The 18,735-nt window shown below is 39.5% G+C and overlaps 1 protein-coding gene and 2 long non-coding RNA genes across 12 annotated transcripts; 2 read left to right on the top strand and 1 right to left on the bottom strand.

Moving 5' to 3' along the window:
* Nucleotides 1–1,884: 1,884 nt before the first annotated feature.
* On the top strand, nucleotides 1,885–3,815 carry LOC104609362 (uncharacterized). Its single transcript, XR_737255.3, has 3 exons — nucleotides 1,885–2,442; nucleotides 2,576–2,716; nucleotides 3,676–3,815. It is a non-coding gene; the product is annotated as an uncharacterized LOC104609362 (long non-coding RNA).
* Nucleotides 3,816–3,958: 143 nt separating this feature from the next.
* Nucleotides 3,959–5,265, bottom strand: LOC104609361 (uncharacterized). 2 transcript variants are annotated; one of them, XR_737254.3, is made up of 4 exons: nucleotides 4,944–5,265; nucleotides 4,719–4,806; nucleotides 4,333–4,403; nucleotides 3,959–4,128 (listed from the first exon to the last, which is right to left on the bottom strand). It is a non-coding gene; the product is annotated as an uncharacterized LOC104609361 (long non-coding RNA). The 2 variants fall into 2 exon arrangements; XR_016077502.1 differs by having other exon boundaries at nucleotides 3,959–4,806.
* A 141-nt stretch (nucleotides 5,266–5,406) lies between these two features.
* LOC104609360 (6-phosphogluconate dehydrogenase, decarboxylating 3, chloroplastic) lies at nucleotides 5,407–10,093 on the top strand. Of its 9 annotated transcripts, none has more exons than XR_737252.3 (3): nucleotides 5,407–7,226; nucleotides 8,323–8,418; nucleotides 9,813–10,093. XR_737252.3 is itself a non-coding variant. In XM_010275660.3 (3 exons), the coding sequence occupies exons 1-2, from the start codon at nucleotides 5,666–5,668 to the stop codon at nucleotides 8,403–8,405; spliced, it is 1,557 nt and encodes a 518-aa protein (XP_010273962.1). In that variant the 5' UTR covers nucleotides 5,407–5,665; the 3' UTR covers nucleotides 8,406–8,418; nucleotides 9,772–10,093. The 9 variants fall into 9 exon arrangements, 3 of the variants coding, with proteins under 3 accessions (XP_010273962.1, XP_010273961.1, XP_010273963.1); XR_016077498.1 differs by having other exon boundaries at nucleotides 9,854–10,093; XR_737253.3 differs by having other exon boundaries at nucleotides 5,407–7,214.
* The last annotated feature ends 8,642 nt before the right edge of the window (nucleotides 10,094–18,735 follow it).

Raw genomic sequence — 18,735 nt, forward strand, 5'->3', positions numbered from 1 at the left:
CCGACCTCGGGATTTGCTTGATGAAGTGTGACTGGAAGTTGAGCAGAGCCTCCTTTACCTTTGCCAAGTATGCAATCATTGTGAGCTCGCATGCTTCGTATTTGCCTATAACTTGGTTGACCACGAGCTGGGAATCACTGCAGATAACTACGTGCTTTGCTCCAACCTTGTGCGCTAGGTTCAGCCTGGCTATCAGTGCCTCGTACTCCGCCTCGTTGTTGGATGTCGCGAACTCAAAGCGTAGTGCGTATTCCAACTTTGTTCCGCTCGGGCCACGTAGCATTATTCCAGCCCCGCTGCCTTGCTGGTTCGAGGAGCCATCTTCGTGAAGGATCCAGGGCTCCTCATCCTAGTTCGCGCTTGGTCTAACCAGGAGGGATGCTACACTGGCTGCTACTTCACGAGGTTCAGACTCGATTGGCTTGGGAGCTCCGAGCTCGCCCGGACTGGGGATCTCGGGCTCAACCGGCTCGGGGGCTTCGAGGCTAAACGTGCATTCTGCGATAAAATCTACCAAGGCTTGGGCCTTGATGGCAGTTCTTGGCTTGTACTGGAGATCGTACTCGCTGAGTTCGATGGCCCATTTCGTCAGTCGACCGGAAACCTCGGGTTTGAGTAAAACTTGTCTCAGAGGTTTGTCGGTCAGGACAATGACGGTGTGAGCCTGGAAGTACGGGCGGAGTTTCCGAGCTGCTATCACCAGTGCATAGGCTAGCTTTTCTATCTGCGGGTATCTTGTCTCTGCTCCCTGCAAAATTTTACTAACATAATATATGGGTCGCTGGACCCGATCTGTTTCCTTTATTAGTACCGAACTGACCACCTCGTCACTTGCCGAGAGGTATAGTTCTAAGACCTCGCCCTCCTCGGGTCGAGCTAAGGATGGCACACTGGTGAGGTAACCTTTTAGCTCGTCAAACGCGAGCTCGTCAAACTTTCTGATGATGCGCAATCCGGCCGATCTTAGCTGTCAATGACCTTGCCTCTGAATCGAGTAGCGGGGACCTGAAACGTAGGAGATGAAGAAGCTCCGGGGAGAACCCGGTGTAAAGGCTCCGAAGCTTAAGTTAGGATCTTTCAAAGGCAAGATAAACCAGATAGCGCAAAGTTTGCATACCTCATCTTTGGGGGTGGAACGCCTTTTATAACCACCTCGCGCACTCACTCCTAGACTCTGGTTAGGTCGGGAATGAGTATTTCCGTGCTTCTGCTAGTCCGGGCGCCATCGCCTTTGCTGAAGCAGGACCGTCGCTGCTCCTTTTGTTGGAGCCGTCTCTGTAACTGAAGGCAGTGGTGACAGGTGATGGTGGCAGGTGGCCGTTGGAAATGCGGCCGTCAAGCGTCAGATCCCAAATCAGTCAGTGCGCCGCCCTTGGATACGGACTCCTTCGGTGTCAGGTACGGCGTGGTTCGTCCAGTTCAACGCTCCGGAAGCGACGTGCCTGGAGTGATGCGTAAGGCAAAGTCTCGAGTTTGGAGAAGGGGAGGCCCCAAATTGTCATAAGATGGGCCCGTTCGGGTCTCCGCTTCGTGTGACGGAGTCAAAAGGGAGAGTTCGAGCTCCTCGCAGGGAGTCCGATCACTAAGTAGGGAGTTCATGCCTCTTGCTTGGGAGTTCAAACTCTAGGTAGGGAGCTCGAGCCTCTTGCTAGGGAGTCCGAGCTCTAAGTAGGGAGCTCGGGCCTCTTGGTCCCTTTGGCGTTTGTACCCTCGGTATGGTCTTGAGTTCCGAACTGCTTGCCTTTTTTGCCACGTGCCGTGATTTACAAGATCGGACCAAATCTTCCTTCATCACTTTCCAATATGTTTTGGACATGATCCGTGTCACAACATTTCATACGTGGGGATGAGGAGATCTTGACTCGTGTGTTATTTGTCAAATCCAATCCCTTATACTAGTGATATTGTCCAAACAATCTAAAATGCTGGATAAACATATTTGGAGAACAATCCACCAGTTTTCAAGACTTGTTTGTTTGTTTTTTCACTTCTGTTGTATATATCTCAAACCCATGTTGGGGTTTTAAGTCACTCGTCCTTTTTTTTTTCTTAAATTCTCATCCCAAGGTAAGGGCCATTCTCTCAAACCGGAAAATGCTATAATAGCAGGAATGGGAACCAAATCCTACTCTGTCCAACCAAACAGCTAATGGGCCATCCACCGCACTTCGCCCCACAAACGCCCCACACGACGTGCGATTGACACCTGTCCAGTCGCACGCGGTGGGGCATTCTCGCGTGTGACGTTAACGTGATGGACGTAGCCCTGTCCGTTAGCCCCAAAACCAATTCAAAGGTGCTGGAGCGCGCCCCCTGAAGCTCATTTCCCATATTCGCGCCCCTCTGAAGCTCAAATCGGAGGAGAGGCTCTGACCCCCGTTCTCTGCCCGATCTCGGATCTCCGCTCCCATTTCCGGTACCGGCGAACTCTTCGGTTACCAGGTAAGCTCTAACCCTTGTTCTTTGTCTGGGGCTTTGATATTTTTCATTAAACCCTCTTTGATGTTTTGTTTTTCTTCGACTTTTTTTACCCTCTTTCTCCTGCACCGGCGATCGCTCCGGCCACTGTCACCAGGTGTTGGAGTGTTTTTCATTTCAAGAAACCAATACTCTATGAAGAAAAAACTAAGGAGTGATGCCCCTGCATGTCTTTACTGTGTCTTTGTGCGCACACAACTTTGGAAACTATAAGAGAAAAGACAATAAGTCGAAACAGGTAAATAGATTTCCTCTTTGACCTCTATTTTTCTCTCTTCATTAAGGTAGAGAAGACAGACCCAAAACAATAGAGTGATAGGAAACAAAACTGACCCCATGCTATCCGAAAAGAATATCTCATTTTCTTAGCAACCAAAAGCAGATCAAAGAACCACGTTAATGAAAACGCCAATGGGAGAAATACTTATCCAAGAATATTTCATATAAGAAGAAAGTATGATATAAGTAACAAATACCAGTTTTTTATGCCAGTTTTTTTTTTATTCATGATATTTGAAGGTTGTGATGATACAATGTGAAAATCCAGAAACTCTTGATGTTCTCGGTAGTTCAAGGGCACTCAATATTTTGGATTCTATTTATAGACCCTTTTATGACTGTTGAGTTTGTTCCAATGGATAGGAACTACCCACAAATCTCTCTCAAACTAAACAGTTGTTGAGACATTTTTTCAACCAACAATTACTCTAATGGACCAAGAGATAAGTCAAAGCAACACTTCTACAACAAATAAACAAGAATCTCTCTCTCTAGTTACATCTTTTTAAACAATAGTTTATAAAGCTTCGTAATATGTTATTTTAATCTGCAAAATAGTCGTGCGATGCTGAGATTGATGATACCTTATTGAATGAACACCATGAAGAGAAGGTTCAATATATCTCTGTCAACATATACGTATACTTGCTCTATCAAGAAGCAGAGTCGGATTTCTCAAAAGGAAAAAAGAAGAAAAAGATTCTGACATGGGTTTAGATTAATATGGTTTTTTGTTTAATCACCATCATGTTACTTTAGATCTTATGAAACCCATGATTTGTTCTGGGTCTCCAATCCATGTGACACTACTGTTACCATGTATTAGATTAAGTTGAGGATTCTGCTTGCTTTGTGACAGTAACCGTAGTTCTGTTGGATTCTTTAAACTACTTCAAAGCAGTCGTATTTATCATGTAGATGGGATCATGGGGGGCCTGATTGGAGTGGACTGTACCAGCATGGAGACTGCTTTTTGGCTCATCAAAGACTAGCTATTATTGATCCTTCTTCAGGGGACCAGCCTCTGTTTAACTAAGACAGGAAGATAGTTGTAATGCCCTGCTTTAGGCTAGTTAGTTGGACAATACCATAAACCTGTGTTTAATATATTAATATACCCTTGAAAGCTAAAGAGGAGAGAGAGAGAGAGAGAGAGAGTTCATAGCCATAGCCAAACAACATTTGTACCAAAGCATACAAATTAATAATAAAGTGTTTGAAAATTCAGCTTTCTGTATCTGTACCAAAGCATACAAATTAATAATAAAGTTAGAAAATTCAGCTTTGTGTAGCCATAGCCAATCACTGCACTACTTTCTCCTTCTGTAGTTTTTTCCTAAGGTGGATGGAGTTCATAACCATAGCCAAAACCTGTAAACCAAACAACTTTATAAGTGAGTTTTTAATAGCCATTGCATAATAAAAAAGTTGAATGCAATTCTAAGTGTGACATTCTTTTAACCATAAGGACACCTGCCACATGTCCTGAATAAGCCCTTTCTTGTGACATTCTTTTAAATAATAAATTCAAACTTTGAGAACATCTAATACACCCAGCTAAAATGTATGGCTCACATATTTCGGGGAAGTAAGACATGGTCAATCAAGAGGGTCCCTTAACAGATGGAATTGTTTAGAAAATGAACCTACAAGCACCACAGATTTAAGAACACACAAAGTCAGGAGCACCATCAAGTTGCAAACTCATCATGAGCAAGAACTAAGGTTCTTATCCTTTCAACCACATGTCCTGAACAAAGGTTTTTCTTTTCTGTTATACATTATATGCAAATATAAATCAGTATAGATTGAACATCTGTGTTTTGAGTGTTTCCATCATCTGAGCATAAAGAATGATTAATGGATTAAAAATACCCTACATTCACTGTCTGAACATGAACCCAAGTGTGAACCCAAGTCTGAACATGAACCCAATTCTTAAAAAATGATTGATGGATCACCTGACTGATAAACTACTTAACATGCTAGCGCATCACTCCTTAGTTTTTTCTTCACATTGGTTTCTTGAAATGAAAAACAGTCCAACACCTGGTGACGGTGGCCGGAGCGATCGCCGGTGCCGGAGGAGGTGGAAGAGGGTAAAAAAGTCAAAGAAAAATAAAACATAAAAAAGGGTTTAATGAAAAAATCAAAGCCCCAGACAAAAAACAAGGGTTAGAGCTTACCTGGTGACCGGAGCGTTCGCCGGTGCCGGAGATGGGAGCGGAGATCCGAGCTCGGGCAGAGAACGGGGGTCAGAGCCTCTCCTCTGAATTGAGCTTCAGGAGGGGCGCGAATATGGGAAAAGAGCTTCAGGGGGCGCGTTCCAGCACTTTTGAGTTGATTTTGGGGCTAACGTCCGTCACGTTAGCGTCGCACGCGGGAACGCCCCACCGCGTGCGACTGGACAGGTGTCAGTCGCACGTCGTGTGGGGCGGTGATGCGGTCCATCGGTAATTTTCCGTCTGCCAAATTCCCGAAAGTTTTGCCAATTGCTTTTTTGCTTATTCATTTTCGCTACACCGTAGATACACAAAGTTTCATGCTCCCAGCCATTTACGCCACACGTTGCTGATAATCTCTACCATCGCCATAGATTATTCTAATTAGGGTATCTAACGATTGGGACCAATCTGCCACTTTCATTTCATCGCCAACTTTCATAGATGATAGAACCACCACCAAATTCGTGTATTCCTGAAACCATAATAAAACAAAAAAGAGAGAAAAGAAAATAATCAAATATCCGAATCTCCGAGTAGCGAGTAGCGAGTAGCGACGACGCCGCCTATACATTTTTATTTGGAAAAGAACAAAACCTTCCAACCCTCCACCACCACTGCCCACCTTCCTGCTCATACTCCTTTCTTCTAAACCCTAACCCTAATTCTCGTTTAGTCCGTCAAGCATGGAAGCTTCAATGACTCTCTCACGCATTGGCCTCGCTGGCCTAGCCGTCATGGGCCAAAACCTCGCCCTCAACATTGCCGAGAAAGGCTTCCCCATTTCTGTTTACAACCGAACCACCACCAAAGTCGACGAGACACTGGAGAGAGCTCAGCAAGAAGGCAACCTCCCACTCACCGGTCACTATTCACCTCGTGATTTTGTCCTCTCTCTTCAACGCCCTAGATCCGTCATCATACTTGTCAAGGCCGGATCCCCCGTCGATCAGACCATCGCCGCTCTCTCTGAATTCATGGAGGCCGGCGACTGCATCATCGACGGTGGCAATGAATGGTACGAGAACACAGAGCGCCGAATGCGCGAAGTGGCAGATCGCGGTATTCTCTATCTGGGTATGGGCGTTTCAGGTGGAGAAGAGGGTGCCCGTCATGGGCCTTCGCTCATGCCCGGGGGGTCGTACCAGGCCTACTTGAATATCGAGGACATAGTTAAGAAGGTCGCCGCACAGGTCGAAGATGGGCCTTGTGTGACGTACATAGGTGAAGGAGGGTCTGGGAATTTCGTCAAGATGGTTCATAATGGCATCGAGTATGGTGATATGCAGCTGATATCAGAAGCCTACGATGTCTTGAAGACTGTCGGTGGGTTGTCGAATGCCGAATTGGCAGATATCTTCGCCCACTGGAACAGGGGAGAGCTGGAGAGCTTCTTGATTGAGATAACAGCTGATATTTTCAGGGTTAAGGACGAATATGGCGAAGGTGAGTTGGTGGATAAGATCTTAGATAAAACGGGGATGAAGGGAACCGGGAAATGGACGGTTCAACAGGCAGCAGAGTTGATGGTTGCTGCGCCCACAATTGCTGCCTCGTTGGATTGCAGATACTTGAGTGGGTTGAAGGAAGAGAGGGAAGCTGCGTCGGATGTTTTGAGAGAGGCTGGCATGCGGGAGGATGTTGGAGCAGTAAGGAGTGGCATCGATAAGAAGAGGTTGATTGATGATGTGAGGCAGGCATTGTACGCTTCGAAGATTTGTAGCTATGCTCAAGGGATGAATTTGTTGAGGGCAAAGAGTGTGGAGAAGGGTTGGAATCTTACTTTGGGCGAATTGGCGAGGATCTGGAAAGGCGGTTGCATTATAAGAGCTGTGTTCTTGGACCGTATTAAGAAAGCATACCAGCGGAATCCTCAATTGGCAAGTTTACTTGTTGATCCTGAGTTTGCAAGAGAGATAGTGCAGAGGCAGGCAGCTTGGAGGAGGGTAGTTGGTTTGGCAATAGCGGCGGGGATTAGCACTCCAGGAATGTCTGCCAGTCTTTCTTACTTTGACACGTACAGGCGGGCAAGGCTTCCTGCAAACCTTGTCCAGGCACAGAGGGACTTGTTTGGGGCCCATACTTACGAGCGCATTGATCGTCCAGGATCATTCCATACTGAATGGACAAAGCACGCCAGGCAGAGTAGAGCTAGTATTGGTGCTTTTAACTGATCTTTGCTCTTTCCCTGTTCACTAGTTAATCTGTTTGAAGTTGGAAGCGATGTTGTTATCAGTACGTAGCAGGGTAGCATGTCTCACCATGGATTCCCAGCTTTTAGTTTTATCAGTTATTATTTTGCCTTGCAGTTTAGGATTTTAATAATTGGTCCATCTGCCTTTTAATCTCCTGTAGCTTCAATATGTTTCTGAAATCATCATTTCTCTTAGCAATAGAGGAGTGCAGATAGATATATTGATTTCTTCCCTTTTCTGAAATCATTATTTCTCTCTGGATCAATTCTGCTCGACAGTTTTTATTCTTTTTAGTCTTGAATGCCAATCATTTTGTCCAAAAGGAGTCTTAAGTAATGGAAGATTATGACTTTCATATGATATTCTCTCATGGAAAACACTAGATGCTGTTGTCTATCTTAGGCATATCATGGAAGCATTGTATGAAAAGAGTTCCTTGCCCTGTAACTGCAAGTCAGCAATTCAATTCACCATCCAATATTGCCTGTGGCTTGAGCAGCAATGACTGCAATGCTAAACCATCTTCTGATGATGTTCATGACAAAGAGCTGCTGCTTGCTCTTGTAAAACTGAAACTGGTGGTCTAGACAGAGTGTAGACCTTCTCATTAGCAGGTGTAAATTTGTATTTACGTACTTGAGAGAAAAGAGACATTTTGACCAGCCGTACAAAACATCATATTTCAATAATTTCTTTTATTTTGAGAAATGAATTGCAAGCTTATGAAAGCTAGTTCAAATCTAAAAACAGCTGCTTTGTGTTGAAATGCTGAAGGTTAGGCACATATCCTGTCCAACCTTCACAGGACCTTGGATAACCGAGACCAGCATTGGGTAATGGCTTTTTTCTTAAATGAATTTTGAGTATTTCTATAATGTGAAGTGGACCAAAAGGGAACAGGATCATGTAGTGTGGTACATTTGTTACAAACTTACAATCATCAGTTTTCTGTATGTGTTCAAGGGAAAAGTGGAATTTACTGTTATCCATCAAATATTTGACAGCTATACAGATGGTTAAAAATCATAGAGGTGGTCAGCCTTTAGGCTGTCTTTGCTAAAAGTGGAAGAGGACAATGTTGTATTTCTTCTTAATGATTTTCTTGGAGAGATCATTTGGCTGACCTCAAAATTTTGTTTTGACTGCAGGAAATACTTCGTCATTTGTCTATATGAACATTAAATCATTAATGAATGCAACTAAAGACATTGTCATCCCGGCAAATGGGTGAAACTAACAACAAGGTATTTCTCCATCGTTCTTTTTTGCCCTCTCTCCCCTCTTTCTCTATTGGCCACTGTATGATATTCACAGGTTTATGAAGCATATAGTTGTTGATTTCTTCTTGTTTGAGTAACAAATCTGTTTCTTTCTTGCTTTTTTTCCTACGGTAGGGGGGGGGATGAGCCTTTGATCTCAATAAAAATGAATCCAGTGATTAGGGCTGTTCACGGGTTGGGTTGATCTCAATAAAAATGAATCCAGTGATTAGGGCTGTTCACGGGTCGGGTTGGGTCGGTTTACTGGCGTTTTTCCAACCGACCCAATCTGGTCGGTTTACTTAGAAATGAAACCGAAACCGACCCGGTCGGTTTGAATCGGTTTGGGTTGGTTTTGTGAATGATTCTCTCGGTGTGAACGGTAAAGGATTCAAGTCTAACAAAGCAAAGGCTGGATGCCTGTAAATTAAAAATGATTTGATGGATTAAAACTAATATTTTATATATAATATGTATATTTCTGAAATAAAGCTGAAATATATATATTTCCACAAATATATATCTGAAATATATATGGAAACTGAAATATATCAGATATATATATATATATATATATATATATATATATATGTAAGTCGGTTCGGTTTCGGTTTTCATATATATGTAACCCGAAACCTACCGATACTGAAGAAAAACCGACCAACTCGGGTTGGTCGGTTTGGGTCTTGTTATGAACAGCCCTACCAGTGATCTGTTAATTTTAGTATATAGCTCCTAAATGTACATAAATATAGAGACCAGTTTCACATTTCTCACTTTTGAATGCATGTTTACATCAACCCATTTACAAAGTACACTAACAAAATACTGATACGGGCACTAATTTTCACTTACAATTAGGGAACGTGGTATACAATCTTTACAAAAAATTTTCTCCAAAGGAAACTTGTGCCCACTAGGTTCTTTTTAAATTCAACCTCACCATATACTACTAAAGTAGCTTTTTAGGCATCAAATAGCCTTTCTATTGATTGTTGTTATTGTTTAGAACTTTACTATAAAGATAAAGTTTTTTAATTTATTTTTGTTTTAGTTTTGTACTTTTTGCAAAGCTAAAGTGCTAAAGGCAAACCAAAAGGACATGGCCACATGGACCAAAGTAGTAAGAAATGATTTAGGGCTCATAATGTAACAATGAATATGACACTAAACAGAACTGAATTGCAAAACAAGATTCATGGTTTTAAAAGGGCTTAAGAGGTGAAGTCACAAGTGTGTCGATCAAAGGTCCTGAATCCACCACTGAGAATTTCTACTGTCTCTACTGCAAAAATAAGTGAAGACTTCTGTTCTCTATAGTTTTTCTTTTCATTTCAGGTGTGGAAAATGTATTTACACGGTTTCATTCTTAAGTGCAGATGTTAGTAGCCTCTTTGATGCATTGAGTATGCATTTGCAGGGTTGTCATGAAAGGGAGTTTGTGTGAACTCTAAGAGTCCATCTTCTTGCATTGTATGTCTGATTACTCTTACATTTTATCTATGGTATTACATGCTACATAGTACAGGGAACTTGGGTGCACGTGAAGTTAACTGATCATGGCCATACCAAGAAAGCCTGTTATCTCTATTGGTTCGATCCCACACCTCCTTGATTGATTACTCTTAAATTAATGCAATATTTCTTATTGATAAGAAAAGGTAATTTTCGGATATATCCGTTAGACTTCAATTTGGAAAATCAAAATTTGTTTGTATAGGCAAAAAATTTTGAGTTTAGTTCTCAAATAAGTTTCAGTCTTTCCACCAAGCTCAACAATAAAATAAAAGATGGAGTTGTGTTTGAAAGTCTTTTCCACAAAGTACGATAAAGCAAGGCTTTTATTTTGTCAGTTTGTTGACCATTCGCATTGATATTAAATCACTAAAAAGAATTAAAGGTTGGGTCAACTAAGACTTACTTGCATCGCTGCAGGATTGCAGTAACCGGGGGTCCGGGGGGTAACACAGAACGTACTTGTCATCCCACTTTTCTATCAAAAGCAATGGTGGTGAATCAATGCATGGGGAGAGGATTAGGTGGAAGTTATATGTATGCAAAATTCTAATCGGGAATCTAGTTTTGTGATTGTCGTCTGCCACTGTCTTTGTTATCTTCACCACGCGATTGTGGCAATCGGTTGACGTAAATCTTATTTACCATCATACTTCCCACTCTTGCTTGCCTATTGAAAATAGAGGAGGTAAATCTATGCCAGAGAAGGATCAAGTGGAAGTTGGATGTATGTAAAATACTAATCAGGAATGTGATTCAGCGACCGTCGTCGGCCGTTGTCCTAGCTTGAGTTGACTTGGGTTTCTACCTCTGGGATGGACTAAGTCATGCATTGCCAACTACTCACTAAGGGGGTGAGGCGAAAGTGGGGGTCGCCACAAATGGGTGTATAAAATTTCTAATTCCATCGCTACGGTTTTATTAAACCTGGGTTCTGCTACACCCAACGGTATTGATTTAGCTTCTCCTCCATCGCACGGGCATGATTGGAGGTACTTTGTGGTCCACTCACTCAAAAACAACGGCATTGATTCACCTTGTTCTCATCCATAGGATCAAGGACAGCAACAAACACAGATAACATGATAATATGTTCTGGGGGTAGGATCAATGTTCACCAGTTATCCATATAACTGACCTAACGGGCACCCTCCTCCACTATCCCGCGTAGAAGGCCATATAGTATATGGCTCAACCCCACAAAATTGACATTTCTACAATCTCATCTTCTTACGTAAAGTTGACTTCTACTTTTAAGTGTGGCATCAATTCACCATCTTCTCTTACTTAAGGAGTGCTAAACGGAAGATATAAATTAGAGGCACCCAAAAAGGTGAGGTCGTCAATAAAAACACCTCTAAAGGTAGGTATGAAGCAAAATGGGTGTCCAACGGTTACCCACCACCCACTAAAATGTTACAACTATAGGATCTTTGCATAACACTTTGCTTTTAGGTTCAACTAAACTTGTTAACCCACCACCAAATAGCCGTCAAGTTGAACCCACTAAATCCCCCAACATTGAATTCTGGAGAATAGATTATTACCCATATATTTGTTTCCCAAAAAAAAAAAAAAAACATTACCGATATTTCTGTCAAGAGCTTACTACATGTTCAAAATATAAGTTCAATAAAAAAATGCAGAAAAAACTATACAAATAATTGGTTTTGCATAAATCATAGATGCATTTGAGTTTCGTTACTTTTTATCCAAAACCCTATATTACAAACTTACAGCCCTTTACTTCTAAAAACATGATTATTCACTATTGGTTCTTAAATATATAAGAATATAGAAATACAACGACATAGAAAAATGACTAAAAACCTAATTGTTTTCAACCCTTCCAACAATAGGTTTTGAGATAACACCATGGATCCCATCTGTCTGTAGCACTCAAACACCACTCTCTCCAACTCAAGAACACGTCCACCAATATTACCACTGATGTTCACCGCATAAATAAATTCATCTAAGGAGCCAATGGAAATTGCCCAACAAAAGTAGTTGTAACCACCATCCGTGTGTGCTTCTATCTGACTTGCGTTCAATTGCCTCAGATTTAGCGAATTTCCTTGTTCACATTCAAAGAGAAAAAGTCAATACGAATACTGAAGCTTTAAATATCTAAACAATAAACTTAATTGAGTGGCAATATTAGTTATATCAAGATTGTCAGGGCAAGTGTAAAAGATCTTATTAGGATTCCACAGTGTTTTGAACATATGAATAATACATTTCTTCTAGCACTTGCAATATTTCACCTCGTACTTCAATTGGTTGTAGGGGAACAACCTCTTGTTGACTGTCAACTCATGGTTGTAACGCAAACAATATGTTCATTAACTATAGTTCACATACTATTAAAAACATTTCAATGCATACAGACCACTTTGGACCAATATCATGCAGATCACATACTTGCACCAAAGACTTAAAATGCTAGAATCACTTTTCACTATTTAACTCAAGCCGCATAACATTTGCACACCATGAACATATCACAAAATACCCACATATTATTCAGCCAACTACGCATTAGATACTATAAACAAGAATATACAAAATAAGCAGAACCATTATCCATACTCACCGAACTACTCTAACGAATACATAACAAATACTCCCATGCCAAGTACAAATAAATTCCAACACCACTACACGACATGTGAACACATTTCCTATATTATCATCTATCATAGATTGGAGTAAAATAATTTAAATTCAGTTATAAAAACCATGCATTATCATCTATTATAGCTTGAAATAAAAAAAATATAAATTCAATTATAAAGATGGCTATTACTATTAGACAAATACATATTATGTATAAGGCACATTGAAATTCCAAAAAATTTAGTGGAAATGGCTACCATGAACTTCAAAGTACAACTTGGCTTAAATTCATATTATCATACTCATTTTTTTTTAAACTAGACATTTTTTCTCTCACCCGCATGTCTGAAATTGCTATATCCTATGTTGTAACCATTGTCGAGTTATGGAGCATAAGAGACGTAGTACAGAACAATTGCTAATGGTAGATATCATACATGATGCCTCAATGTGTAAAGCCATGAATGAGATTATTACATATAACAATTCTTCTCCTTCTTGCTTTTGAATCTGAAAGTTGTCCTTCTATGTGACGTTTTAATGTTTCAGACATATAATGTTGGTTCTTTTGGCTTGCACATTTTGTTTTCTAGACTAGGTAGCAATTTTATCTTACTCCATGTCATAGTTTTGAAAATCAAACTATATAGCAATAGTTTAAGCCTGTTTAGTGTTGACTTCAATATGGTAAGAATGGAAATGATTATGGTCTGGATTCCCGTTTTTTTTTTAATTGTTACTTGCTGATTAATCTTCTTCTAGTGCTAATGATTATTAGACACCTCGATTAAAGAGAACAAATGTGGTCTTCAATCCTTGAATAATATTAAAATTTTCCCTCCATTAGATGGCAATTTAAATGTGAAGGCAAGTTATGGTTTAGCTAATTGACTAAGTGTAATCTTACCGTTTGAGAAAATTGACTAACGCTACCCCTACTATTTCTAACAATTGACTAACTCTATCCTTACCGTTAAATTCTGTTAATATTCCGTCAAAACTCATTCACACGTGATATATATATTTTTTAAAACCCAATTTCTTCTCTGTTCTAAAACTCAAAATGAACTAACAGTGGTTTGGATTTAGCACCTGAAGCGAATGCAGGGTAAGCCAAAGCTAAACCATAAGGTTTACAGGGTTCTGATTGCACTCTGATTTTACAATCTTCTTTATACCAGTATTTTGATTAACTAAAAATTTAATGCTCAAAGTGCCCTGTTTTGATCGGCTCTCGCATGAACCATCCCCAAATCCTTCCATGAGTTGCTCTTCTTCAAGTACAGCTTCAGTTGGTTTCATGAAGCTTTGAGTGAGTAGAGTTCGTTGTTCACAACAGTAACAAGGGGTGGGGATCGCAATGTCGAAACAGGGGCATCCTTCAACATGTCTAGAACTAGCTCCCATGCGTTCCTATTTGCATCATAGAACTCACCGTAGGTGAGATCAACTCCTCTTTCGTTTTGCTCTATGATCACGTAGAACTTGTTGTCCATGTAACACCCTGAACACATTTTCGTCCATTGATGCATCCTTGGAAGTAGAACCCGTGATTCTTCTTGAATCATTCGATCTCCTTTGTAAGAAGCTTGATTTTCTCATCATTCTCCCCCTTATCATGCAGCAACCCAAACTTTTCCTACTCTAAAACTTCAATCCTCTTCAACTCAAAAACAATGCCACTACCAACTTAGTTGGTCTGTATCTGACCAGAGATCTCAGACCTTTAGAGTGGCATGAATCTGATACAACAGATCTCAAACTTAGACTCATGCTGCACATCGCAACAGATACAGTCCAGATCTCAACCTTTGCTCTAGAGATCCAACTCATGTTGTACATCGCTGGAAATCTCGGACTCAAAACTTATTTGGCCGATCTACACATTGCAAAGACTCATGCCACTCTAGATCTCAGACTCAAACTCATCTATGCAAATTCCGGCCAGTTCAATATTTAACATTCAAAAGAGGGGAGAAGAGATTAGGGAAAGAGTTTTTCTTTTAACTTAAAGGCGGACATTTCATCCTTTTCATTCTTCCTGTGGGCGACGACACAACAACTGAAGTCTGATCTCTTTATCTTCTTCTTGGGTGATGGCAGCAACACTGCCCTATAACTCCACCCACTGCTCTGTAACTCCACCTAGCAGCAACAACATCTGAACTCCGAAGGATAATTTAGGCATTTTGCATTGTTTTTGATGGAGGTTAACGATAAGAAGAGAGTTAATCAATTGGCAAAAACAGTAAGGATACACATAGTCAATTAGCTAAACCATAAGGGTAGTTTAAGAAATTTACCCTATTTTTTTCTTTGATCCATTGTGTTTCCTACCATTCTTTATGCAACTATATAGACCTCAAATTGGAGGATAAAAAAATGTTAGAAAAATGCTGACTCATTGGTCCTAAGGACCATCATTCTAGCTTAGATCCTACCATTTGAGCCAACTAAATTATTCGCTGAAACTGCTATAGACATTGTTACCTATGCATTGGGCTAAATTATTCATTGAAACTGTTATAGACATTCAAGGAGATGAACAATATACATTGGGCTAACACCACTTTTTTGAACAACCAATCCAGTTCATTCATTACCAGATGCACACACTAGTATAGTCCACGCCAAAAATCCACGCTTCTATGCTCGTTGTTGGAATGGGGTCCGACAACGAAGGCACAACAAAGGAAGGGAGATATTGTCGTTTTTTGTCGATGTGTGCTGGTAAAGAAGATCGAAGGTACTAGATTTCAAGCTAGTTGGAGGTGAAAACGAAGATGGAAATGAATGGGGGAAGAGGGAGATATCTCCCCTTCCATTGGTGTGCGCCAATGAAGAGGATCGAAGAATTGTAGATTTTCTGACGAAGGCGCTATAGATTTCAGACTGTTGGAAGGTGAAAATGAAGATGGGAGTGAACAGGGAAATTAGTAGTCACATGTGAATTGGACATTTTAGGGATTTCTCGAAGGGCATTTTAAGGATTTCTGAATGTGGGGATGATGTGGCATTGCTGTAGGTGGGCTAGTGGAGTGTTTTGAGTTTTAATCGGCTCATTCATGGAAAGGGGATAATTCAAATGAGATCAAATCAGCCCCCCCACAAAGTCGCACAGAACATTCTGGCCATGTATTAGAAACATCTCCCGATGATAATACTAGAAATGATGATGTCATTATTGGGAAATATTCCCAATACACGGCAAGGATGTACTGTGGGATGTTGTGGGGGGCTGATCGTATACCCCTTCCGGCCATAAACATTTATGAAGGGGCCTGACACATAAATTCCCCTACATTTTTTTTTATATAATTTCTTTGTTTCATGGTTAACTTATCTTTATAACCAAATGACTTGTAAATGAGAGTGGATAAAACGGATCTAGTTTGACAATTTCTGTTAAAGTTTTATTGTATTGAAAATTTTTGTTTTGAAGAAAAATCATAACTATTTGTGGGCCCTAAATATTTGAATGGAAATGCTACTATGATGTGGGGTAGCACATTGGAATTATTATATTTAGTAAGAGAAAAAATAAAGAAATATTTTTGGGTAGAGAGAGATATTATGAGTGTTTAGATTATTTTATTCCTTTTATTTTGTGATCATATTTTTTCTGTAAATTTGTGATCAAATTGGACAACCATATTTCAATTTTCAGAGGCATTGTATGTTAACACATTCCTTTTTTTTTTCAATTTTAATATTGTTTAAACCATTGCAGTGGTATATCAAGAGTATCTCCCCATGAATGACAAAAAAAAAATGTTCCCAATATACAGTTACAGTGGCTTATTGGGACAGTGTTAGGAGCATTTCGTTGGTAGCAAATCTCTACAGGATTGTTCAATTCAAGGCATCATGTGGTGAGTACACCTCATAAAATTTGAGACATAACCCCTTTGCTTCACACATAAGGTGGTTGAGTTAAGGCCTTTTTGCTCCACTTGGCCTAAAGGCATGCGCCTCAGCGCTTTTTAAAACTACAAATTAAAGTTTTAACTTTTAAACCCATCGTGAACTTTAAGCGTTACTAGGGTTTGGCAAAGAAAATTTATACTAGTGTGGAGTGTTATTATTGGTTATATTGCCCATTAAAAAATCAATGCATTCAGCTAATCGATCTTCCTTCAGGTTTGGCAGAAAAGAAAATGTTGTTTTGATGATGTAACAATTGTTTCTTTCCGCTTGATGGACCAAAGTTTATACACTTTGGATTATTAGATCTATTGATTCAAATACCAAAGAGGAAGCTCAGTCTAGCTGGGGCTAATTTTCTAAGTTTCCAGCTAACCCGATACAATTCAAGTGATCTCTAATCTAGATCACCCAATTTCAATGCATTGCCTTGACTTATGGTCACAAATATTATTTGGGCGATGACGGATGAGACTAGGACTAGGATGATAAAATGTAAGGTGCCAACCAGCTGCTTGGTTAAGGTCTCTTGCTACGATCAGGCCTGGGATCAAATCCTGTCTGCGTCTGGGTTAGGGGGTTATATGGGTTTATTAGTTATGTGAAATGTTTTTAAATCGAAATTAAAAACATGTTTTTGAATTTCTAATTTAAAGAGCATATTTCCATCAGACTATTTAGATTATTTAGGGGTGTTTGACATCATAGTTGGTTTTATTTTCGAAAACAAAACAAAAACAATTACCATACAATTATCACATCAGAAAATTTATTTTTATTTTCAAAAACAAAACCAAACAAGTTGTTGGACACCTTAATATATCTTGTTTCATAAATTATATAATTCCTTTACTATAAAAGAAGTTCTTTTTTTTGTATTAAAACCAATCATTTTGACAGTTTTTTTTTTTTTTTTGTATGGATGCAACTTGGGTAGGCTTGGTGGGGCTTTTGTCAAAATTTAGATAGTCCTATCCCAAAGCAATGTAAAATGTTAACTCGTGCCGACCCAAGTTGCATTCCTAGTTTTTTTGAAAAATAACCAACTTGTTTTTTGATTTTCAAAACTATTGATACCAATCTTGGGTAGAACTAGAAAGTTGGCCTGAGGGCCTCAGCTGAAGTGTCACATTTGCAATCACAGACAAATGTCATAGGCCCTGAGATGGAACCTTAGGGGCCTTGAGATGGCCCGAATAAGTTATTTCGGTTCGGTTAATTCGGCTATTGGTTCAATTTGCTTTTTATTAAAAAAAATGGTTTTCAGTTTCAGTTCGGTTTGACTAAAATTTTCAATCGAATTTATGTTGTTATTTAATTAAGTATATTAAATATTAATATCTTATTTAATACTTTATACTAATTAATTATTATATTTTTCAATGAATAATTAATAATAGTTAATTAAAACCTAGCCTCTTTATTAATTGTTTATTACTCATTAATCATTAATTACTTTTGAAAATGACTAATTTGTCAATTCCCCATTGGCATAGGGCTTTGGGCCTATTTTAACTTTTAAATAATAATAGCTAATTAATTAAAATCATTAGGCTTTGGGGTCATTTTAACTTTTAATTAATAATAGTTAATAATTAATTAATTAAAACAATTGGCTTTTAGGGCCATTTTAACTTTCCATTAATAACACTTATTAAATGCTTATCATTTATATGGAACCAGGGCCCAACCAAACCAAATTTGGTTAGGGTCAGTTCGGTTTTAAAATACTTCAATTCGGTTTGGTCAAAGGAAACGGTAAAACCGAATAACCAGCTAGGCCATCGGGTTGAATCGACCTGACCCGACCGATTTCACACCCCCAATGAAAAGTCAGTTGAAGACACATGCATTTGTTTTTTGTCTTTGGCTAATGTGACATTTTCAAAAGCAAATTGAGCACAAGTAGAACACCCCCTCAATATAATTTTAAAAAATGGAGAAATTTCTTCAGCCAATGAAGAAAAATAAAAATTGTTATGCATAGAGATCTAACTACATATCCTCGATATTTGTTTTTGTTTCTTTAAGGTTTTTAGAGACTGAGAAGGAGAGGCAGCCACTACTATAGATGTTGATGAGTTGCATTATTTAATTCTTAAGTTCAGAAAACTATATGCACCAGGTTAGCATTGCATTTCAATCAACTTTGGGCCTTTGAGGGAAACCAGAATTTGAAGTTTCTTCCATCAGTTCATGCACATAAATTCAAACATTTTTTGTTTTTTAATATCTGTTTTTATA

This window comes from Nelumbo nucifera, chromosome 6 (assembly GCF_055504915.1).
Source record: "Nelumbo nucifera cultivar China Antique chromosome 6, China Antique-T2T, whole genome shotgun sequence".
Classification (NCBI taxonomy): Eukaryota; Viridiplantae; Streptophyta; class Magnoliopsida; order Proteales; family Nelumbonaceae; genus Nelumbo; species Nelumbo nucifera.

Excerpts from the sequence above, each read along its gene's own strand:
- LOC104609360 (XM_010275660.3), top strand. The coding sequence starts at position 5,666 with ATGGAAGCTTCAATGACTCTCTCACGCATTGGCCTCGCTGGCCTAGCC. Across the intron at positions 7,140-8,322 it reads GCAGAGTAGAGCTAGTATTG|GAAATACTTCGTCATTTGTC; the intron begins GTGCTTTTAACT and ends TTTTGACTGCAG.